Genomic DNA, 24,327 nt, shown 5'->3' with positions numbered 1-24,327 from the left:
TTTTTTGACAGGGTCTTGCTCTGTCACCTAGGTTGGAGTGCAGAGGCACAACCACGGCTCACAGCAGCCCTGACCTCCTGGGCTCAAGCAATCCTTCTGTCTCAGCCTCCTAAGCAGCTGGGACCACCTCCCAGGGCGTTTGACAGCTCATCAAAAATTTTTTGTGTGTGTGGAGACAGGGTATTGCTATGTTCCCTAGGCTAGTCTGGTCTGGAACTCCTGGGCTCATACAATCCTCTCGCCCCAGCCTCCCAAAATACTGGGATTACAAGTGGGAACCGCTGCACCTGGCCTCCTTCTTAAAAAATCAACTTCCTGTACGAAGTCGTTTTCAACAACTTTAGCCTATTTTAATTCCTCCGTTCTCTGAAATTCCATCCCAGTGTTCGTTCCCTTGTCTTATAATTCAACACTTGCTCATCTGTCACATTTTAACTGTCAACATGCACTTTTTCCCACCCTGAGGGAAAGCATATACCTTACTTCTTGCTTATTTTTGCCCCAATGCCATGAGATTGTCAAGGATAATACTCACTACTGGACATACACAGGCAGTTAACAGATTCTTTTTTTTTTTTTTTTTTTTTGAGACGGAGTCTCGCTCTGTCGCCCGGGCTGGAGTGCAGTGGCCGGATCTCAGCTCACTGCAGCTCCGCCTCCCGGGTTTACGCCATTCTCCTGCCTCAGCCTCCTGAGTAGCTGGGACTACAGGCGCCGCCACCTCGCCCGGCTAGTTTTTTTGTATTTTTTAGTAGAGACGGGGTTTCACTGTGTTAGCCAGGATGGTCTCGATCTCCTGACCTCGTGATCCGCCCGTCTCGGCCTCCCAAAGTGCTGGGATTACAGGCTTGAGCCACCGCACCCGGCCAGTTAACAGATTCTTGATGACCCTTTCCTGAAATTTAGGGATAGACGATGTTTCTATCTTTAAAAAACAATGTCCTTGGAAGTTAGCAACTCATCAGTTTAACATTAGCCCCTAGAAAAATGCTATACTGAATGATCTAGCTGCTTGCAAGAGTATTAAACACCATGAAGCAATCACTGCAGTTTTCTACTGAACAAATAATGTCAGATCCACTTATTTTCATGAGTAAAAGGGCACACAGATATGAGGAAAATGGTAGCATAGTGCCAAGCACACAGTAAATGTCACAAGATGAATGTATACAGTCAGGTATGTGTGCACGTATATAAAGAGAGATTTCCTTCAGTTACCACACAGATCTCTCTCACTTTCAATGAGTTATTTTATTCTTACATTACGTTCTCAATCTCAAACTGGGAAAGTATGGGCTTGTTAAAATACAAGTAGCTTGAAGGTGACACCCGGGCCGGGCGCTGTGGTTCACGCCTGTAATCCCAGCACTTTGGGAGGCCGAGGCGGGCGGATCACAAGGTCAGGAGATCGAGACCACGGTGAAACCCCATCTCTACTAAAAATACAAAAAATTATCTGGGCGCGGTTGCAGGCGCCTGTAGTCCCAGCTACTCGGGAGGCTGGGGCAGGAGAATGGTGTGAACTTGGGAGGCGGAGCTTGCAGTGAGCCGAGATTGCGCCACTGCACTCCAGCCTGGGGGACAGAGGGAGACTCAGTCTCAAAAAAAAAAAAAAAAAGAAAGTGACACCCGAAGGACAGTGATTAATGGCCTTGGATTTCTCCTTAGGAAGATCTGTCTAATGGAAGGAACTGATCACGTGCTCAGATATGAAGATAATGCTAAACAAGGAAGGTTACTGATATTCTGGAAAACAGATATACAATTACAAATTACTGTGACAGTTTAAAAATATCTGTCCCTTAAAAACAAAACCCAATGAAAAGTCAAGATGCTATATACTTAAGTGCAAAAATACTAAAAATAAAAATGAAGATGGAGAAATACTGACCAAATGCAAACACATTATACTATATTAAAAGAAACATAGCAGGCTGGGCGCGGTGGCTCACGCCTGTAATCCCAGCACTTTGGGAGGCTGAGGTGGGCGGATCACCTGAGGTCGGGAGATCAAGACCAGCCTGGCTAACATGGCGAAACCCCGTCTTTACTAAGAAAGAAGTGTCAGAAGGTGCTGCCGCATAACAAATGTCTGATGAACAACAGCTGTTATAATTAGTCTGGCTGACGCACAAGGCGACCTACAGCAACAGGGGAGGAGCTGAGGCTGCAGGTTTATTTGGTGTCAGATGATGACGCTCCTAAAAGTTCATGCTAATCAGGACTTTATCATAAGGTAAATGGAGACTATCAAATATTTTTAAGCAGTTGATAATTCCTAATAGAGGAACCAATTCATACTAGTGAGAAAGATGTAAGAACACAAAAGGCTGGGGGTGGTGGCTCACGCCTGTAATCCCAGCACTTTGGGAGGCCGAGACGGGCGGATCACGAGGTCAGGAGATCGAGACCATCCTGGCTAACATGGTGAAACCTCGTCTCTACTAAAAATACGAAAAAAAAAAAAAATTAGCTGGGTGTGGTGGCGGGCACCTGTAGTCCCAGCTACTTGGGAGGCTGAGGCAGGAGAATGGCGTAAACCCAGGAGGCGGAGCTTGCAGTGAGCCGAGATTGTGCCACTGCACTCCAGCCTGGGCGGCAGAGCGAGACTCTGTCTCAAAAAAAAAAAAGAACACAAAGGATCAGCAATAGGAACAATTTAAACAAAGGAATAGAGTTTGAATTAATATACTAAGAATGAGAGTTCAGGGTTGGGCACAGTGGCTCATGTCTGTAATCTCAGTGCTTCAGGAGGCTGAAATGAGAGGATTGCTAGAAGCCAGGAGTTCAAGACTAGCCTGGGCACACAGCGAGACCCCATCTCTACAAAAAATAATAAAAATAAGCCAGGTTTGGTGGTATGCACCTGTAATCCTAGCTACTTGGAAGGCTGAGGCAGGAGGATTGCTTGAGCCCAGGAGTTCAAGGCTGCAGTGAGCTATGATCATGCCACTGCACTCCAGCCTGGGCAACAGAGTAAGATCCTGTCTTTACTGGAAAAAACAAAACAAAACAATCAGAGAGGAGATACTTTCCTGAGTGTTAACTTCAGGTTATATGATTAGAAGACCAGGGATATTTACACATAGCCTGCGTAAGTATGGACCATTCCTAGGAATAAGACACAGAAGTACTAAGTCATGGAGCTCTGACAAGTTAACACAAGTTCTATAGTATCAAAAACAGCTTTGCTTTTGTGTATGAACTGCCTATATCAGAGAGCAGAGAAAGGAGTTGAGAGGGCTTTTAGGCTCACAATCCATAGGGTTTGGAATTAAGGAATAAGAAATTTAAGAGCTGAAGATGATCCTGTGGTTTCAAGCTTGGGAAACTGAATACATGTGATGTCATGAAACTAAATGAAAAGAAGAAAGAAGTAGTAGGTTTGAGATGGGGATGGGAGTATTTGTTGGGAGAAACAGTGTGGCTTCAGTAATGGTAAATTTGACATGCTCAAACACATTCAACGGAGAATGTCCTCATGGCATAGGTCTGACCACTGGAACCAGGCAAAAGGGTGAAGGGGTTAGATGGGTAGAAGAACCAAGAAGGACAGGTGCTGCAGAAATCAAGGGAAATGAATTACAAGGAGGGGCTGATCTGTGATGCCAAACACGCAGGAAGATACTACGTATACTAAGGACTGAACAGAGATATGACTGGTCTCAGAAGTTAAGAGGTCAGTCAGGGCTGGGCGCGGTGGCTCACGCCTGTAATCCCAGCACTTTGGGAGGCCGAGGCGGGTGGATCACGAGGTCAGGAGATCAAGACCATCCTGGCTAACACCGTGAAACCCGGTCTCTACCGAGAATACAAAAAATCAGCCGGGCATGGTGGCGGCGCCTGTAGTCCCAGCTACTCAGGAGGCTGAGGCAGGAGAATGGTGTGAACCTGGGAAGCGGAGCTTGCAGTGAGCTGAGATCGCGCCACTCACTCCAGCCTGGGCAACAGGGTGAGATTCCGTCTCAAAAAAAAAAAAAAAGAAGTTGGCTGGGCGCGGTGGCTTATGCCTGTAATCGTTGCAATTTGGGAGGCTGAGGCAGGTGGACCACCAGAGGTTGAGAGTTCGAGATCAGCCTGGCTAACACGGTGAAACCCCGTCTCTACTAAATTTACAAAATTAGCCGGGTGTGGTGGCGGCACCTGTAATCCCAGCTACTTGGAAGGCCGAGGCAGGAGAATCGCTTGAACCTGCGAGGCGGTGGTTGCAGGGAGCCGGGATCAGCCTCTGCACTCCAGCCTGGCGACAGAGCGAGACTTAGTCTCCAAAAAAAAATGAAAGTTAAGAGGTCAGCGGTAACCCCAGAAAGGGCGTGTTTGATAAAATGGGGGGGTGAAGTCAGACTGCAGAGAGGTAAAGAAAGGTAAGCAGGTTAGGAACAAAAACAATGAGGACAGAGTTGGCCATTTTTTGTTTTTATTTTTTCAGATTTTAAAAATCACCTTTATGTTTTAAAAGTATGTGCATTATAGGAAACTGAAACACACAAGAGGCAAAGAACAAAGTCATCCACAATCAGAAGCACTTTACAGTTTATAAACTATAAAGTTTATAGGACGCTCTAGTTCCTGCATGTGTGCAGACAAAACATCCCATTTTATGGGATTGAGATCGTACAGTATGTATCGTGCTGTTTCACATATCATAGATATTTACAATTCAAAATCCCAAAGCTATATGAGTATTCTGATAACCAAGAATACACTATGCCAACTCAGTCTGTTAGAAAAACATATAATCCTGCCTTTCTTGGGACAGAGATTTCATAGAAGCCAAAAAGGACAACACGTCGCTAGATAAAAGCACTGGCAGAGTTCCGATTAAAATACTGAGTGTGCAGTGTTTTTGGTATAGATATGTAAACTCATGTTTTCCATATTCACGAAGGCGCAAACAAAAGAAAATGGCCTACGACACTGAGTCAGACAGTATATCAGTGGGTAAAAGAACACTTTTTTTTTGAGACAGGGTCTCACTCTGTCATCCAGGCATGAGCGATGACAGGTGTGAGCCCGGCCTAAGAACGCTTCTTAACCACCAGAAGCTAAAACACCACAGTGGATTAAAAGGAGCACATGAAATACTCATCAGCTCTGCAATGGCATGCCTGGAACAGCGAGATACTCACCTACGTAAAGCCAGGGGTTTCTGAGGAACACAATTTTTTCAAGGTTCCCTTTAGTTCTATGACCCGCTGTTGTTCAAGTACAAAATGCTAACTTTTAAGTCACTGAGAAAAATAAAATACCCGTTAGGTACAGCTGTGTTAGACACTCACTTTTTGGTTAGCTCTTTGATTTTGTTCTGACTTCTCTGGTGCTGAACTTGTATTTCCTCGAGGTGAATCCGTCTATCCTCCATGAGCCCTTCAATTTGTTCTCGAGCAAGTTTGGTCTGTTCTCCCAGCTGAGCCTGCAGTGCCTCCACCTAGACAGGCCAAAAAGGGGTGAGGAATCCAACCCTACTTCCACTTACTTCATACCTCTAGGAAAAGTCAGCCTTTCTCCAGAAAAATTAAAAAACACACCAAAAAATCTCAATCCTAATCCTCTTGTTCACTTCAAGACAAGGTCTTGCTCTGTCCCCGAGGCTGGAGTGCAAGGGGCGTGATCATAGCTCACGGCAGCCTCAACCCCATGGGCTCAAGCAGTCCTCCCTGCCTCAGCCTCCAGGACTACAGGTGTGTCCCACCACACCCAGCTAGTTTTATTTTTATTTTTTGTAGAGATGGGGTCTCACTATGTTGTCCAGGCTGGTCTGGAACTTTTGGGTTGTAGAGATGGGATCTCACCATGTTGTCCAGGCTGGTCTCAGACTTTTGGGCTCCAGCAATCATCTAGCCTCAGCCTCCCAAAGTGCTGGGATTACAGGCATTACCATGCCTGGCCCCAGTTTCTCTCTTTTTTTTTTTTTTTTTTTTTGAGGCGGAGTCTCGCTCTGTCGCCCGGGCTGGAGTGCAGTGGCCGGTTCTCAGCTCACTGCAAGCTCTGCCTCCCGGGTTCACGCCATTCTCCTGCCTCAGCCTCCGGAGTAGCTGGGACTACAGGCGCCCGCCACCTCGCCCGGCTAGTTTTTTGTATTTTTAGTAGAGACGGGGTTTCACCGTGTTAGCCAGGATGGTCTCCATCTCCTGACCTCGTGATCCGCCCATCTCGGCCTCCCAAAGTGCTGGGATTACAGGCTTGAGCCACCGCCCCTGGCCAGTTTCTCTTAATGTCTTATAAATGGGGTCAGGCTATACAAGAGCAGATTCTTTGTTCAAACGAAACCCAGCATCTACATCACACGAACAAAGCTACAAAATCGTTTCCCCTACCCTGTGATTTTTGCCTGTTCACTATCTCCCTTGACTGTCTCCCTTTAAGACACCCTTCCTGCCCAGAAGCAAAATGACTCTTCGTTTTTGGTTTCAAAAAGCACAGCAAAATGAATATAAGGTAATTTCCTTCTTTGTGTCTGGCTATCACGACTCCATATGGAGATGCCAGCCAAAGGCAGAAACTGTCATTTAAATCAACAGAGATTTAACCCAGTAAGGACAGAAACTTAAGTGCAATGAGATGAAAAATCATGGTTCCAAATGACACATAATAACCAGGAGGAAAGAGAATAGTTCGTTACTTTCCTAGACTGTAGAACCTAAGCGCTAACGAAATGAACATCTCACCAAACGTTGATCCCTCAGCATAGACAAGCTTCCCTCTGCAATCTCTGTATGTCCCTAGGCCAGTGGATTCTACTTGGTAATGGTGTTGGTGGACGGGGCTTAGTACACTGAACTGAAGGTTTAGAGTAGCACTTTTAGAACGTTCAAATAGAAAAGGATGGTTTGAAAATATAAGCTCTTGGAAATTAGGAACAATCTCAATTTTCTCAATCACATGAGGCTTAGATGTAACCTGTGTGCAAGGAGATACTTATCACACGATACTGAGGGTATGTTATATAAAAGCCAAATTTGTGGATAAAAGCCATCTGGGTCTGCCAAAACACATTCTTTACCTGCAGGATGAGTGTCTGTACGTCTCTTTGGTAATGTTCAGAACTTCCTTTTCTCTCTCTCGATGGTCTTCTTTTGCTTATTTTAGGATCTGAAATAGAAAACAAAATCCGTCAAGGTTTTACCCAGCTTTTCTGTCTGCTATTGAAGTGTCAGCATTTCCCTCGCAGGGGAGTTCAGATTCATTTACCAGTGAGGGACGGAAAGGAAGAAAAAGGGAAACATCGTAACTACAGGGCTTAACTTTTCTTTTTTCTTTTTTTTTTTTTTTTGAGACAGAGTCTTGCTCTGTTGCCCGGGCTGGAGTGCAGTGGCCGGATCTCAGCTCACTGCAAGCTCCGCCTCCCGGGTCCACGCCATTCTCCTGCCTCAGCCTCCCCAGTAGCTGGGACTATAGGCGCCCGCCACCTCGCCCGGCTAGTTTTTTTGTATTTTTAGTAGAGACGGGGTTTCACCGTGTTAGCCAGGATGGTCTCGATCTCCTGACCTCGTGATCCGCCCGTCTCGGCCTCCCAAAGTGCTGGGATTACAGGCTTGAGCCACCGCGCCCGGCCAGGGCTTAACTTTTCAAACAGGAATCTCTGTCAGGGAACTCTGCAAGATGTCACCTAAGTAATCCTGTTCATCTTCTGGCAGAATCAACCACTAAATTTTCCTTAGGATCAATCACTAAAATAGTTGTGTCTATTTTCTAAGTAAGATACTATTTAATCAGAATAAGGCCAGGTGTTGTGGCTCATGCCTGTAATCCCAGTGCTTTGGGAGGCCAAAGCAGGACAATCACTTGAAGCCAGAAGTTCAAAACCAGCCTGAGTGACACAGTGAGAACCCCTCCCTACACAAAATAAAGTAAAATACAATAAATTAGCCAGGTGTGGTGGCGTATGCCTGTCGTCCCAGCTACTCAGGAGATTGAGGTGGGAGGGTCACTTGAGTCCAAGAGTTCAAGGTTACAGAAAACCATGCTCATACCACTGTACTGCAGCCTGGGTGACAGAGCCTGTCTCAATCAACCAATCAATCAAACAGAATAAGGAATAAGGAAAACAAAACTTAAACATTTTGGTTATGACATATCACACAATTTTCAAAAGACAAGGTTATTTTAAAGATAAGGAAAGTTAAAAATTGAACTGAGCAGGCCGGGTGCGGTGGCTCACGCCTGTAATCCCAGCACTTTGGGAGGCCAAGGCAGGAGGATCACCTGAGGTCGGGAGTTCGAGACCAGCCTAACATGGAGAAACTCCCTCTCTACTAAAAATACAAAATTAGCCAGGTATGGGGTGCGTGCCTGTAATCCCAGCTATTCGGGAGGCTGAGGTAGGAGAATCACTTGAATCTGGGAGACAGAGGCTGCAGATCTCCGCAGATCACGCCACTGCACTCCAGCCTGGGCAACAAGAGCAAAACTCCATCTCAAAACAAAACAAAACAAAAAGACACAATGGAACTGAGCACAGTTTAATTTCTTGGATGGTTCAAGAAGCTCATTAAGACATTAGGCCACCAAAGGTATCATTATGAACATCCATTATCACTGTACAGTAGGGAAAACATTTCCAGTTGTGTGCGCTGTGCTTTTGTTTTGAGACAGAGCCTCGCTCTGTTGTGCAGTGGTGTGATCTCGACTCACTACAACCTCCGCCTCCCGGGTTCAAGCAATTCTCCTGCCTCAGCCTCCCAAACAACTGGGATTACAGGCACCTGCCACCATGCCTGGCTGATTTTTTGTGTTTACATCGGTTTTACCATGTTGGCCAGGCTGGTCTCGACCTCCTGATCTCAGGTGATCCACCCACCTCAGCCTCCCAAAGTGCTGGGATTACAGGTGTGAGCCACTGCACCCAGCCTGCCCTGTGATTTTTCTATTCTGCATCGATGAGAATTTCTAATAGGTTATATGTTTGTTACCTGCTTTGAAAGCTGAAGATTCATTCTGCTCACGTTCACCTACAGCCTGGATAGTCCTTTGGAGAATGGTGACCTAAGGAAGCAAACACTGGTATTGAAGTAGCCTTCATATAAATGTAATATTTTATTTTTCAGCCTTAGTTCTACAGATTGAAGGCTGTAAGTTAAATTTGTCAAAACTGATATGATTATATAAGGACATCATGCATATGAGAGACCACACAGGCAAAGTAACAAAACGGATAAAACCCTATGTTGACAATATAAACTTAAAAAAGGTCATTAAAAAATCAGGAAACAACAGGTGTTGGAGAGGATGTGGAGAAATAGGAACACTTTTACACTGTTGGTGGGATTGTAAACTAGTTCAACCATTATGGAAAACAGTATGGCAATTCCTCAAAGATCTAGAACTAGATGTACCATATGACCCAGCCATCCCACTACTGGGTATATGCCCAAAGGATTATAAATTATTCTACTACAAAGACACATGCACACGTATGTTTATTGCGGCACTATTCACAATAGCAAAGACTTGGAATCAACCCAAATGTCCATCTGTGACAGACTGGATTAAGAAAATGTGGCACATATACACCATGGAATACTATGCAGCCATAAAAAAGGATGAGTTTGTGTCCTTTGTAGGGACATGGATGCAGCTGGAAACCATCATTCTTAGCAAGCTATCACAAGAACAGAAAACCAAACACCGCATGTTCTCACTCATAGGTGGGAACTGAACAATGAGTTCACTTGGACTCGGGAAGGGGAACATCACACACTGGGGCCTATCATGGGGACGGGGGAGGGGGAAGGGATTGCATTGGGAGTTATACCTGATATAAATGATGAATTGATGGGTGCTGACGAGTTGATGGGTGCAGCACACCAACATGGCACAAGTATACATATGTAACAAACCTGCACGTTATGCACATGTACCCTAGAATTTAAAGTATTAAAAAAAAAAAAAAAAAAACGGGGGGACAAAATCATAAGATTCAAAAAAAAAAAAAAAAAAAGGTGGCCGGGTGTGGTGGCATGTGCCTGTGGTTCCCACGACTCAGGAGGCTAAGATGGGAGGGTCGCTTGAGTCCAGGAGCGCAAGGCTGCAGTGAGCTATGATCGCTCCACTGCACTCCAACCTGGGCAACAGAATGAGACTTTGTTTCTAAAAAAAATAAAAATAAGGCCGGGCGTGGTGGCTCACGCCTGTAATCCCAGCAATTTGGGAGGTCGAGGGGGGGCAGATCACCTGAGGTTGGGAGTTCTAGACCAGCCTGACCAACATGGAGAAACCCCATCGCTACTAAAAATACAAAATTAGCCAGGCATGGTGGTGCATGCCTGTAATCCCAGCTACTTGGGAGGCTGAGGCAGGAGAATCATTTGAACCCAGGAGGCGGAGGTTGTGGTGAGCCGAAATCGCACCATTGCACTCCAGCCTGGGTGACAAGAGTGAAACTCTGTCTTGAAAAATAAATAAATAAATAATAAAAATAAATAAATACATAAATAAAATTCCAGGGCTATTTGGTAATATATGATTAAAAACAAAACCAAGAACAGCTTGGGACACACTGGTGCACCCCTGTAGTTCCAGCTACTTGGAAGGATGGTGCTTAAGCCCAGAAGGGTGAGTCCAGCCTGGGCAACATACCAAGACCTCAGCTCTAAATTGTTTTTATTTATTTATTTTTTTTTAAAAAAGCAGCTCTTTGGTGGGTGTGGTGGCTCACGCCTATAATCCCAGCACTTTGGCCGGCCGACGCGGGCAGACTGCTTGAGCTCAGGAGTTCCAGACCAGCCTGGGCAACATGGTGAAACCCCATCTCTACAAAAAATACAAAAATTAGCTGGGCGTGGTGGTGCACACCTGTAGCCCCAGCTGCTTGGGAGGCTGAGGTGGGAGGAGTGCTTGAGACCGGGAGGCAGAGGTTGTAGTAAGCTGAGATTGCGCATTGCATTCCAACCTATGTAACAGAATGAGACTTTGTCTCAAAAAAAAAAAAAAAAAAAAAGCAGCTCTTGGCCAAGGACCTTCAGGAAATAGAAATAGAAGTATACATATACAGATACGTATAAAAATGCTCAGGAACTGTTTATAGAAGTGAAAAAATAGAAATAGTATACACAAACACATAACTATTTCTACAGGAATGGAAAAAGAGATGGAGGTATATATACCAAAGTATTAATAGTGGATTATCTCTGGGGTATAGGATTATGAGAAGCTGCCACTTTTAGATGATAGATTACTATACTCTGTTTTTGTTTTTAATAAAGACCATGGATATCATTTGTAATCAGTATAAACAAAGATTTAAAAAAGAAACTTAAGCATCAAAACTTTCTCCCACACACAGTCTGCTCCTGCTTTCCTCTCTGTCTCAGCTAAAACAGCCACCCCTCTGTGTTTCAGGTTTCTACACAGTGAAATGGGGTAAACGATGCTACTTCCTGAGGTTTTTGAAGAAAAATGCTTTAACCACTCAGGCAAACAAGGCACTATGATGGCTAATTCTCCACCCGCCTTCTCTAGCAAATACTAATGTTCTTCTGACGGTGGGCCCTAGCCTGTGATTTGTGAAGCCACACTCACCATGCTCCACCAAAGATTACTTACTTTCTGAGGAGGCTCCTTACAAAAATAGGTCACTTCTCCAGCATCTGTTCCCACAAGAGCCAAGAGATTCTGAATCTTGTTCTTGTCTTCTAGCTCCCTGCAATTCTCATGGAAAGCAAGCACATATTAGTCAATGTCCCAAGTAAGTAACCCTTGCTGTTTAAAGGATCTCCCTTCTATTTCTTTTAAACAATAGTAACCTCAAATTAAAACAGTAACCTCAAATTAAAATTGAATAGTTATGTATCTAGACTTCAGCTCTACTTTGTAAAACATCAGGTATTTCCATTCAGAGAAAAGGGACCAGGGCACTTCTCAGCTAATTCTTTTTTTTCTGAGACAGAGTCTTCCTTTGCAAGCTCCGCTTCCCGGGTTCACACCATTCTCCTGCCTCAGCCTCCCGTGTAGCTGGGACCACAGGCGCCGCCACCATGCCCGGCTAATTTTTTTTTTATGTATTTTTAGTAGAGACGGGGTTTCACTGTGTTAGCCAGGATGGTCTCAGTCTCCTGACCTCGTGATCCGCCCGTCTCGGCCTCCCAAAGTGCTGGGATTACAGGCGTGAGCCACCACGCCCGGCCCTTCTCAGCTAATTCTAAAAGGGAACTGTAGCAGCTGCTGAGGGGCACTGCTCGGATCTTCCTCTTCAGGGCTGATGGGCTCATTCTGCCATTTGCCAGGAATGCTGCCTGCTGATAGCTTGTAGTTGAATCTCCAGCCAAGGGAACAGCCTCTCATGCCTCAGGGACAGCCCATATCCAGTGCCTGGTCAATGAGGGAACACAAAAATCCAATCCCCTTGCCTCAGTTCAGGATATCTCTGAAGAGCAATCACAGCTTCAGAGACCCCTGTGGTGTGGTGCTGGACGGGGCCTGCTGCAACTGAGTCCCAGCCTAAGTTCCCTCACTTCCCAATAAAATTCCTGCAAGCAAATCTCCACTGCACAGTCTGTTTCCCAGAGAACTCGACCTAAGATAGCTTACGTCCGGGCTGGACCAAGGAAGCAAATGCTAAAAAGGGATTTCAGGCTTGGTGTGGTGGCTCACGCCTGTAATCCCAGCACTCTGGGCCGAGGCAGGCGGATCACCTGAGGTCAGGAGCTCGAGACCAGCCTGGCCAACATGGTGAAACCCCGGTCTCTACTAAAATGCAAAAATTAGCTAGGCATGGTGGCGCATACTTGTAATCCCAGCTACTCAGGAGGCTAAGGCACAAGAATCGCTTGAACCTGGGAGGTGGAGGTTGCAGCGAGCCAAGATTGCACCACTGCACTCCGGCCTGGGTGACAGAACAAGACTCTGTCTCAAAAAAAAAAAAAAAAAAAATTAATTTAAAAAACATAAAAGGGGATTTCAGAGCCAGTGACATGGAGATGGTTTACAGAACATGGCGTTTCTCGCAGCAAGGGAGATGGGTAGTCAACAGAGTATAGCTTAAACAATAAAAGATAAGTCAAAGATGGAAAAGAGGCTGAGGGCTGCACCCCGTACAAAATCACAATCTCTGACTCATTTTTCAGGCCCAAGTCCGTTTTTTGTTTTTTGTTTTTTTTTTTTTTGAGACAAAGTCTCGCTGTCACCCAGGCTGGAGTGCAATGGCACCATCTCGGCTCACCACAACCTCCGCCTCCTGAGTTCAAGCAATTCTCCTGCTTCAGTCTCCCGAGTAGCTGGGACTACAGGTGTGCGCCACAATGCCCAGCTAATTTTTGCATTTTTAGTAGAGACGGGGGTTTCACCATGTTAGCCAGGCTGGTCTTGAACTCCTGACCTCGTGATCTGCCCACCTCAGCCACCCAAAGTGCTGGGATTACAGGCGTGAGCCACCGCGCCCGGCCTCAAGTCAGTTTTAAGTCCTAGCGACAATTACCTAAAGAAGAGGCTCGAACTCCTAGAAGGTAAGACCTTGTGACACCACAGAGTAGATATTCATGGTAATGATTCCTCACATCCTCTAAAGGGTCTACAGCCATTTATTCAAGTAACTATACACTGTGAAAAAGGGAAGACCTGGGCATTTTAAGGATTGCTGGATACAGGGTCTGAGCTGACACTGATACCAGATAACCTGAAGCATCATCGTGGCACTGGGGCGTGTGGGGACCGTGGAATAAATGGAATTTGGGCACGTCCAGCTCACAGCAGGTCTATTGATCCACCAAATCAATGGTCATTTCTTCAGTTTCCAAATGATTAAAATGGACACACTAGGTGGGGACAGTACCTCCAAATTAGCTTCTTGGCTTCTGGGGTAAGCTAAACGAAAGCCTCTGAAGCTGCACCTCCCTACCCAGTCAAGATGATCAATAAAGACCTAAAGAATGCAGAGGTGGAGGTCCTTACCAAAGCCTCGTTTCATTCCTCAGTTTGACCTATACAAAACCAGGTGGATTCTGGGGCATAACAGCAGACTACCACCAAGTAGGCCCCAAGTTCAGTCATGGTGCCAGGTGTAGGACCTTTGCTAGAACAGAATTACTTAGTCTCAGGCACATGGTTAGTGGCGAGTAATTAGGCAAATGCATTCCTTCCTACCCCTCAAAAGACCAGAGGCAGTTCTGATGTGGACAACGTTTATAGTCTTCCCCAAGGCCGTATTAATGCTTTTACTCTCTGTCAATACAGTATAAAAGAATCTGGGCCATCATGGTGGCTCACACCTGTAATCCCAGCACTTTGGGAGGCTGAGGCAGGTGGACCACAAGGTCAGGAGTTCGAGACCAGCCTGTCCAAGATGGTGAAACCCCATCTCTACTAAAAAGTACAAAAATTAGCCGGGCATGGTAATGCACACCTGTAGTCCCAGCTACTCGGGAGGCTGAGGCAGGAGAATCACTTGAATCCAGGAGGCGGAGGTTGCAGTGAGCCGATATCACGTCACTGCACTCCAGCCTGGGTGACAGAATAAGACTCCATCTCAAAAACAAACAAACAAACAAATGAAAACAAACAAAAAAGAATCTGGATCTGGTTACTCCACAGATCGCCAGGAGCTCACTACTGATGATATTGCATTAAATCAGACTGCATGAACAAGAAACAGCAAGTGCACTGGAACCTTTGGTAAGATATGTATGCTCCAGAGGGCTGGAGATGAACCTTACGAAGCACATCAGTAAAGTCTTTAAGGCTGTGATATAGGTATGCCAGGATATTCCCTCCGAAGTAAAGATCAAATTATTTCACCTGGTACCTGCTACACCAAGAAGGAAGCATAATGCCTGAAAGGAGTCATCAGGTTCTGAAGACAACATAGTCCGTATTTTGGAATACTGCTCTGACCCACGTATCAACTGACACAGAAGGCGAGCTTTCAGTGTGGCCCAGAGTTGAAAGGACGCTCTGTGGCTTGGGACATATGACTTGGCAGATCCTATGATGTCTGTGGTGGCACAAGGTACCAACTGGAGTTTACGGCAAGCAACACTACAAGAATCGTGACAGACCCTCTGAGAATCTGCTGCAAGACCATGCTGTCTACAGCTGAGAATGATGTCACATTTGAAAACCAGCTTCTGCCATGCTACTAGATCCTGCTAAAAATGGAGCACCTGACCGTGGGACACCAAAAAAACCATGTGGGGAGGCTGGGCACGGTGGCTCACACTTGAAATCCCAGCACTTTGGGAGGCTGAGGAGGGCAGACTGCTTGAGCTCAGGAGTTCAAGACCAGCCTGGGCAACATGGAAAAACCCTGTCTCCACAAAAAATACAAAAATGAGTCAGGTGTGTTGGCTCATATCTGTAGTCCCAGCTACTTGGAAGGATGAGGCAGATGGATCACTTGAGCCCGGGAGGCAGAGGTTGCAGTGAGCGGAGATCATGCCACTACATTCCAGCCTGGGTGACTGAGCAAGACTCTGTCTCAAAATTAAAATAATAATAATAATAATAATAAAGAAACCACGTGGCTAAGTCTTTTCAACAAATGATGTTGAGAAAACTGGACATCCACATGCAAAAGAATGAAGTTGGAACCTTACCTAATGCTATATTCAAAAATTAACTCAAAATGGATCAAAGACCTAGACATAAGAGCTAAAATAATAAAAGTTTCAGAAGAAAACACAGGAGAAAAGCTTTCTGACAATGAATTTGGCAATGATTTCTTCGATGTAATACCAGAAGCAGAAGCAACAAAAGAAAAAAAAATACATAAACTGAACTTCATAAAATTAAAAACTCCTTGCTCAGCATGGTGGCTCATTCCTTTGGGAGGCTGAGACAGGAGGATCCCTTGAGGCCGGAAGTTTAAGACCAGCCTGAGGAATATAGTGAGACCCTCCTGTCTCTACAAAAAAATGAAAAAAAGAAAATAAATTAGCCAGGCATAGTGGTGCACGCCTATAGTCCTGGCTACTCCAGGGGCTAAGGCAGGAGGATCACCCTGGCCTAGAGAGTGACATCCTGCCTCTTAAAAAAAAAAAAAAAAGGAGAAAATAAAAAGGCAATCTACGGAACGGGAGAAAATATTTGCATGTATCTGTAGGTCTAATAAAGGTTTAGTATCCAGAATATATAAAGAACTTCTATGGCCAGCCACGGTGGCTCACATCTGTAATCTCTGCACTTTGGGAGGGTGAGGTGGGAGGATCACTTGAGCTCAGGAGTTTGAGACCAGCCTGGGCAACATAGCAAAACTCCAACTCTACTAAAAATACAAAAATTAGCCAGGCGTAGTGGCACATGCCTGTAGTCCCAGCTACGCAGGAGGCTGACATGGGAGGAGAGCTTGAGCCCGGCAGACAGAGGTTGCAGTGAGCCGTGATCACGCCACTCACTGTAGCCTGGGCGACAGAGCGAGACCCCGTCTCAACAACAACAAAAACAACCCAATTATTAAAATAAGCAAAAGATCCGAATTGACACTTCTCCAAAGAAGATCTATAAATGGCACAGGAAAGACGCTCAACATTTTAAGATGCAAATCAAAACCACAATGAGACTCCCTCACACCTGTGAGGTGTTTGTTTATTTGATAGTAAGACGGTTACTATCAAAGAAACAGAAAATAAGGCTGGGCACAGAGGCTCAAGCCTGTAATCCTAACACTTTGGGAGGCAAAGTCGAATTCATGGAGACGAAGAGTAGAATGGCATGTTCCAGGAACTGGGGTAACGGGGAGGTGGCAGCTCCTGTTGAATGGTATACAATTTCAGTTTAGGAATATGAAAATGCTCTAGAGTTCAACGCTGGTGACAGTTGTGCAACAATGTGAACATACTTAATGCCACTGAACCGTGCACTTCAGACGGCTACAATGGTAAACGTTTGGTTATGGGTATTTTCCCCTCCCACTCCCAGCACACACACACGGAAGTGCACTGTAAGGGAACATGTAGTGTACTGCTCAGATTCCCCTTCATGATCACGACATTTATCTCCCAGGAGCTCAGCTCTTCTCTAAAAATTACACTTGGCTGAAGGGGGCTTCCTCTCCCAAGTTTACACACCTTCCCTGGGGACAGCCTGCATCCTATGACTGGTCAATGGGGGGACACAAAAGTCTGAGTCCTTTGCCGCCGAAAGACCACCCTATCCTTAGTGCTCCCTATGGGGTTGGCTAAGGCTTCTGTTACCATCGTATCCATTCGTATTCTACCTCTGCCCAAATCTGCTCATAGCGATTATTCCAGAGAGCTTCTCTAGTAACTGCCCTGAAGGCAAATTTCCATCTCAGAGTCCATTTCCTAGGGAATACAACCTAAGAGAATTCATGTAGAGAAATGCATCTTTCTAAAAGTAATTTAAAGGGCTGGGCATGGTGGTTCACGCTTGTAATCCCAACACTTTGGGAGGCTGAGGTGGGCAGATCACTTGAGGCCAGGGGTTCGAGACCAGCCTGGCTGACAGGGCAAAACCCCATCTCTACAAAAATACAAAAATTAGCCAGGTGTTGTAGCGCACACCTGTGGTCCCAGCTACTCGAGAGGCTGAGGCATGAGAATCGCTTGACCCAGGAGGCGGAGGCTGCAGTGAGCTGAGATAGCACCACTGTACTCCAGCCTGGGCAATGGAGACTGCCTCAAAATAAATAAATAAATAAATAAAATAAAAGTAATTTAAAGTTATAACGCCAACATTTCCCTTCTCCTGTTTGGTACCTGATTCTCAGTCGGTCATTTTCTGAGTAGAGGCGTAAAACATGTTCCCGTTCTTGGAAGAGGCAGACCTGCATGTCACTTAGAGCTTTCTGCAGTTCAGCAATCTCTTCCTCCCTCTGCTGCAAATCACATTCAAGTTTATGCTGCCAAAAAACCATAACAAGATAGCTGAAAGACACTGGGCTCCAATGAAGTATCTCTCACTGGATAGGGAGGAGTCTACTCATGTAGAATATTCCAGAGTAAATAATTTCGCCAATACAGAATTCAAATGACAACAATAGGCATGTATAGACTGGAGTTTGTTTATTTATTGAGACCAAGTCTTGCTCTGTTGCCCAGGCTGGAGTGCAGTGGCACAATCTCAGCTCACTGCAACCTCCACCTTCTAGGTGATTCTCGTGCCTCAGCCTCCTGAGTAGCTGAGATTACAGGTGCATGCCACCATGCCCAGCTAATTTTTGTAATTTTAGTAGGGGCGGGGTTTCGCCACGTTGGGCAGGCTGGTCTCAAACTCCTGACCTCAAGTGATCCAGCTGCCTCGGCCTCCCAAAGTACTGGGATTAAAGGCATGAGCCACCATGCCCGGCCTTGACTGGAGTTTAAAAGCTACAGGATGAGGCCAGGTGTGGTGGCTCATGCCTGTAATCCTAGCACTTTGGGAGGCTGAGGCGGGCAGATCACGAGGTCAGGAGATCGAGACCATCTTGGCTAACATGGTGAAACCCCATCTCTACTAAAAATACAAAAAAATTAGCTGGGCGTGGTGGCGGGTGCCTGTAGTCCCAGCTACTCGGGAGGCTGAGGCAGGAGAATGGCGTGAACCCGGGAGGCGGAGGTTGCAGTGAGCCGAGATCCGGCCACTGCACTCCAGCCTGGGCGACAGAGCGAGACTCCGTCTCAAAAAAAAAAAGTTACAGGATGAGTGTGAAGTTTGCATTTAACATCAAAGCTCTCACATCTTCCTTTTACGGACTATAGAATCCAGAATGCCATACGACTCACCTATTCTATCCACAGCTTTTTTTTCTTTTTGAGACAGAGTCTTGCTCTGTCGCCCAGGCTGGAATGCGGTGGCATGATCTCGGCTTACTGCAACCTCCCCCTTGCAGGTTCAAGTGATTCTTCTGCCTCAGCCTCCCGAGTAGCTGGGATTACAGGTGCACACCACCACGCCCAGCTAATTTTTGTATTTTTAGTAGAGATGGGGTTTCATCACGTTGGTCAGGCTGGCTTGAACTCCTGAGCTCAGGCAATCCACCCACCTCAGCCTCCCAAAGTGCTGGGATTACAGGCGTGAGCCACTGCACCTGGCCTATCCACATTTTTTTGGTAATGTTTCCTATATCATAAGCATTATTATGACATGCAGAAAAGCAAAGATGAAAGGATCTGATTCCTGTCTACAGAGCTAAGGAATTTCATGGGGAGAGAGGCAAATGATTCAAATAAAATAATGACTTCATGAAAGCATGCATGGTGAAATGGTGTGGGGGAAGGCGTGGCAGGAATAAAAATTCTGAAATCTGTTGGGGAAATCAAAGCACTGCCACCAAAGAGCTGACACTTGACAGATGAACAGAAGACTGGTAGAGAGAGAAGCAGACGGTTGGTACTCCAAGAAGAGAGAACAGTGAATTAGAACCACGGGAGAGCCTGATGTTGACAGAAAGGAAGAAATCTCGTCACATGCTACAACACCGACGAAACTTGAGGACATTGTGCTAAGTGAAGTCAGTCCGTCACTAAAAGAAAAACTACAGTATGATTCCACTCTACTCTAGATAAATCCTGCTCTTTTTTTTTTGAGACGGAGCCTTGTTCTGTCACCCAGACTGGAATGCAGTGGTGCGATATCAGCTCACTGCAACCTCTACCTCCTGGGCGATTCTCCTGCCTCTGCCTTCCAAGTAGCTGAGACTACAGGTATGTGCCACCACACCTAGCTAATTTTTGTATTTTTAATAGAGACAGGTTTTGCCATGTTGGTCAGGCTGGTCTCGAACTCCTGACCTCAGGTGATCCGCCTGCCTCAGCCTCCCAAAGTGCTGGGATTACAGGCATGAGCTACCATGCCTGGCAAATCCTGTTCTATTTCTAATTCATAGAAATAGCAAGTAAAATAATGGTTACAGGGAGTGTGGGGTGAAATGATCTGTTTAATGCGATGGAGTTTTGGTTTTGTAAAATGAAAACGTTCTAGAGATCAGTCACACAACAATGTGAATATACTTAACACACCAGGCATGGCAGATCACTCGAGGTCAGGAGTTCAAGACCAGCCTGACCAACATGGCGAAACCCCATCTCTACTAAAAAAGCAAAAATTAGCTGGGCGTGGTGGCACCCTATAATCTTAGCTTCTTGAGAGGCTGAGGCATGAGAATCGCTTAAACTCAGGAGGTGGAGGTTGCAGTGAGCTGAGATGGCGCCACTGCACTCTAGCTTGGGTGAAAGAGCAAGACTGTCTCCAAAAAAAAAATTATATATATATACACACATACTCACACACACAAACACTTAAACACTACTGAACACTTAAAATTGGGTAAGGTCATTAAAAATAATTTCACAAAGGCTGGGCACAGTGACTCACGCCTGTAATCCCAACACTTTGGGAGGTTAAGGTGGGAGGATGCTTGAGCCCAGGAGTTGAAGACCATCCTAGACAACAGAGTGAGATTCTGTATTTACAAAAAAAAAAAAAAAAAATTGGGCAGGGTGCAGTGGCTCACACTTGTAATCCCAGCGCCTTGGGAGGCCGAGCCAGGCAGGTCATCTGAGGTCAGGAGTTCAAGACCAGCATGGTCAACATGGTGAAACCCAGTCTCCACTAAAAGTACAAAAATTAGCCGGGTGTGGTGGTGGACACCTATAATCCGAGCTACTCAGGGGGATGAGGCCGGAGAAGTGCTTGAACTTGGGAGGCAGAGGTTGTGGTGAGCCGGGATCGTGCCACTGCACTCCAGCCTGGGTGACAAGAGCAAGACTTCATCTCAAAAATAAAAAATAAAAAATAAAATAAAAAATAAAAAATTAGCTGTGCATGGTGACACATGCCTGTAGTCCCAGCTACTTGGGAGGCTGAGGCAGGAGGATTGCTTGAGTCCAGGACTTTGAGGCTGCAGTGAGCTATGATCACACCACTGCACTCCAGCCTGGGCAACAGGGCAAGAACCTGACTCAAAAAACAAAAAACAAAAAATCTAGAAGACTATAGATACATACACAATGTGATAAAAATGACAAATAAATATGAACAACTGATTCGGAGAAAGGGACAGCATACGAGTTCACAGTGGAACTCAGAAGGTTGGAAACACTTTGTTTTGTAGAATCTACAAAAAAAATGAGGCTGGGCGTGGTGACTCACACCATGTCCCAGTAAATGTACTTAGAGATGTTGCATCACCGTCATCTGGCAACCAGCCGCCATCCTGAGGCTATTCAGTAGCTCAAATGGAATGAATTACCCTGTAATTCATTGTACATACACATAATGGGAGAAAAATGACCAGCAAACCTCCAAAAAACAAAAGCCTAATAGATTTGGACAAGCACAAATATTTCAGTACTGTTAGAGTGAAAAATGCGAGGCCAACTGAGAATGTAAGAGACCAGAGGCCGGTACTGGCAAGGAGGATACTGTCATCGTTTAGATGCAACTCAAGCGTCTCCATGAGCATCGTGGCAAGAGTGATGTGGGTGTGGGAATGGATTAAGTAATATTTAGGAAGCAGAATCAACAGGACTTGCCAGAAGATTCAGTGTAGGGGGCTTGAAAGAACCATAGGCAATGATGCCATTTACCAAGACAAAGAATACAGAAAAAGTTAAGGAATGAGGAACGGAGGGAGGCAAAATGGTGGCGGTACATGTGCGGGTGAGGAAGAGGGGGCAGAGAAAGGAATTCAGGAGAAAAGTGAGTCAGGGTTAGTTATTTAACAGTCCTCATCACATATGTAGCAGTGTGATACAAGGATAAAACAAGGTCATTTATAGTAGAATCTGGAAGAACTCTAAGAGTAAGGAAAGAGAGTTGTTAATGGACACTGAGATGAGCTGATCAGAGAGGTTAGATAGAAATTGTGAGAAAAATGACACAGAAATCAAGAAAGGAGGCCAGGCTCACGCCTGTAATCCCAGCACTTCAGGAGGCCAAGGCAGGCGGACCACAAGGTCAGGAGTTTGAGACGAGTTTGGCCAACATGGTGAAACCCCGTCTCTACTAAAAACACAAAAATTAGCTGGGTATGGTGGCGGGCGCCTGTAATCCCAGCTACCGGGGAGGCTGAGGCAGGAGAATCGCTTGAACCCGGGAGGCGGAGGTTGCAGTGAGCCAAGATCGCGCCACTGCACTCCAGCCTGGGTGACAGAGTGAGACTGTCTCAAAAAGAAAAAAAAAAGGAAATCAAGAAAGGAAGAAAATTACAGAAAAAGAGAGGCCAAAAGTGACCAACACTGCAAAGGGTAAAAAAGAGAAAAGTTTGGCAAAGAGGGACCTGGAGAACACAGAAGGCGCGGTTTTGGTGGTGTGGCAAGGACAGAGATGAAACTGCAGTCAAGAAATTCCCCAGCTGGCCATGGTGGCTCATTCCTGTAATCTCAGCACTTTGGAAGTCCGAGGCGGGCAGATTGCCTGAGCTCAGGAGTTTGAGACCAGCCTGGGCAACACAGTGAAACCCTACCTCTACTAAAAAACAAAAAATTAGCTGGGTGTGGCGGCGTGCACCTGTAGTCCCAGCTACTTGGGAGGCTGAGGCAGGAGAATTGCTTGAACCCGGGAGGCAGAGGTTGCAGTGAGCCAAGGTTGCGTCACTGCACTCCAGCCTGGGCGACAGAACAAGACTCTATCTCCAAAAAAAAAAAAAATTTCTCATTCAGTGAATGGGAAAGTCAAAAGATTCTGGAAGTGTGATTGGGAAAAGAAAGAGCCATTTATATAAAAAGAGTAGCTAGAGAGAGAAGCATGAAAGAAGAGTTTTTCATTTTTCTTTTAAGTTGGGAAAGACTGGAGTATATTTATATACTGAGAAGAAAAGGCTAGTATCAAGCAAGAAGTTAAAAATACAACAGAAAGTGGAGAAAAAAATGACGGAGTAAGGCTTCTCAGGAGGAAAAAGGGATGAGGCCCACAGTAGGCATTGGATCAATCCAGCTCAAATAGGCAAAGATGCCTTGTTCCTGAAGCAGTAAGAATGATCATCAGAAAGGTGACTGAAGGCCAAGTGCCGTGGCTCACACCTATAATCCCAGCACCTTGGTAGGCTGAGGTGGGAGGATTGCTTGAGCCCAGGAGTTCAATACCAGCCTGGGCAACACAGTGAGACCATGTCTCTACAACAAATTTCTAAAAAATTAGCTGGGCATGGTGGTGTGTGCCTGTAGCCCCAGCTGCTCAGGAGGCTGAGTGTGGGAGGATCAGTAGAGCCCAGGAGTTCAAGGCTGCAGTGAGCCATGATTATACCACTGCACTCCAGCCTGGGTGACAGAGTAAGACCCTATCTCAAAAAACAAAAAAACAGGCTGGGAGCATTGGCTCATGCCTGTAATTCTAGCACTTGGGAGGCCGAGGCAGGTGGATCACAAGGTCAGGAGATTGAGACCATCTTGGCTAACACGGTGAAACCCTGTCTCTGCTAAAAATACAAAAAACTAGCCGGGCGTGGTGGCGGCGCCTGTAGTCCCAGCTACTCGAGAGGCTGAGGCAGCAGAATGGTGTGAACCCGGGAGGCGGAGCTTGCAGTGAGCTGAGATTGCGCCACTGCACTCCAGCCTGGGCGACAGAGCGAGACTCCATCTCAAAAAAATATAAAAAAAAACAAGGAAAAGAAAAGCAACCAAAGGAAAGAAGAAGGAGACAGATATGGATGGAGTAACTGTGTGAAGATGAGCAGGAAGGATGTTGAGAGAGGGCTAAGAAGGGGTTGCAGGCTAGAGGTGAGGGTACGGCACAGGGTGGAAGCAGAGGAAACCCAGTATGGATAGGTAAGAAAACTGCTGTATAGTGGTTGAGGGTACAGCTGAATTTGTTTACCGTCGATTCATTATGTACTGATTTATGACCTTTCTACAACCGTGTTCTCAATCAGGAGTGACTTTGCACATATACACACCCATTCCAGAAACATCTGGCAATGTCTGGAGACATTCTTGATTGTCACAGCTGGGGGTGTTGTGTTACTGGCATCTAGTGGGTAGAGGCCAGGGATGCTGCTAAACATCCTATTACGCACGGGACAACCCCTCACAACAAAGAATCATCCAGGCCAAAATGTCAATAATGCTGAGGTCAAGAAATCCTGCTATAGGAGAACAGGTGGCAGAGAACTGGATGATGCCACAGCTTAGTTTTTGCTATGCAGGTGGAGCAAAAGAATAATTGAGCAAGGGGTCATTTGCAGGCAGCGCAGTTACTACGCAGTAAAGCATCATGGGGTATAGGTTTGAAGGACATGATGTCAGAGCTATATGCAGCACTTAGCAAACCGAAAATTCAGGAAGCTACGGAGGTAACAAAGAAGTTAAGGACTACTCAGATATAAGGAAAGGAAAGAACTAGGAATAAGAGACATGGAGATGTCAGAATCTAAGATTTGAGAGGAAGAGCAGTTTTTGGGGGTTATGATCCAAGGAGGGCCTGAAGGGCCCAGTAGCTGGGCTGGTGAATAAAAAAGGA

At 45.8% G+C, this 24,327-nt stretch overlaps 1 protein-coding gene across 7 annotated transcripts in view; it reads right to left on the bottom strand.

Moving 5' to 3' along the window:
- Positions 1-24,327, bottom strand: part of CCDC77 (coiled-coil domain containing 77) — a 51,728-nt gene that overhangs the window by 5,099 nt on the left and 22,302 nt on the right. For all 7 annotated transcript variants that reach the window (XM_023182965.2, XM_023182963.1, XM_023182968.1 and 4 more), the window contains 5 exons: positions 17,649-17,791; positions 11,545-11,641; positions 8,913-8,985; positions 7,004-7,092; positions 5,280-5,428 (listed from right to left, as the gene is read on the bottom strand). In XM_023182965.2, the coding sequence (XP_023038733.1) occupies positions 5,280-5,428; positions 7,004-7,092; positions 8,913-8,985; positions 11,545-11,641; positions 17,649-17,791 (551 nt within the window). The remainder of the gene's footprint in view (positions 1-5,279; positions 5,429-7,003; positions 7,093-8,912; positions 8,986-11,544; positions 11,642-17,648; positions 17,792-24,327) is intronic.

This window comes from Piliocolobus tephrosceles, chromosome 10, assembly GCF_002776525.5.
Source record: "Piliocolobus tephrosceles isolate RC106 chromosome 10, ASM277652v3, whole genome shotgun sequence".
Lineage (NCBI taxonomy): Eukaryota > Metazoa > Chordata > Mammalia > Primates > Cercopithecidae > Piliocolobus > Piliocolobus tephrosceles.
The sequence above is the reverse complement of the archived record's forward strand: the minus strand, read 5'-3'. Positions and strand labels throughout refer to the sequence as shown.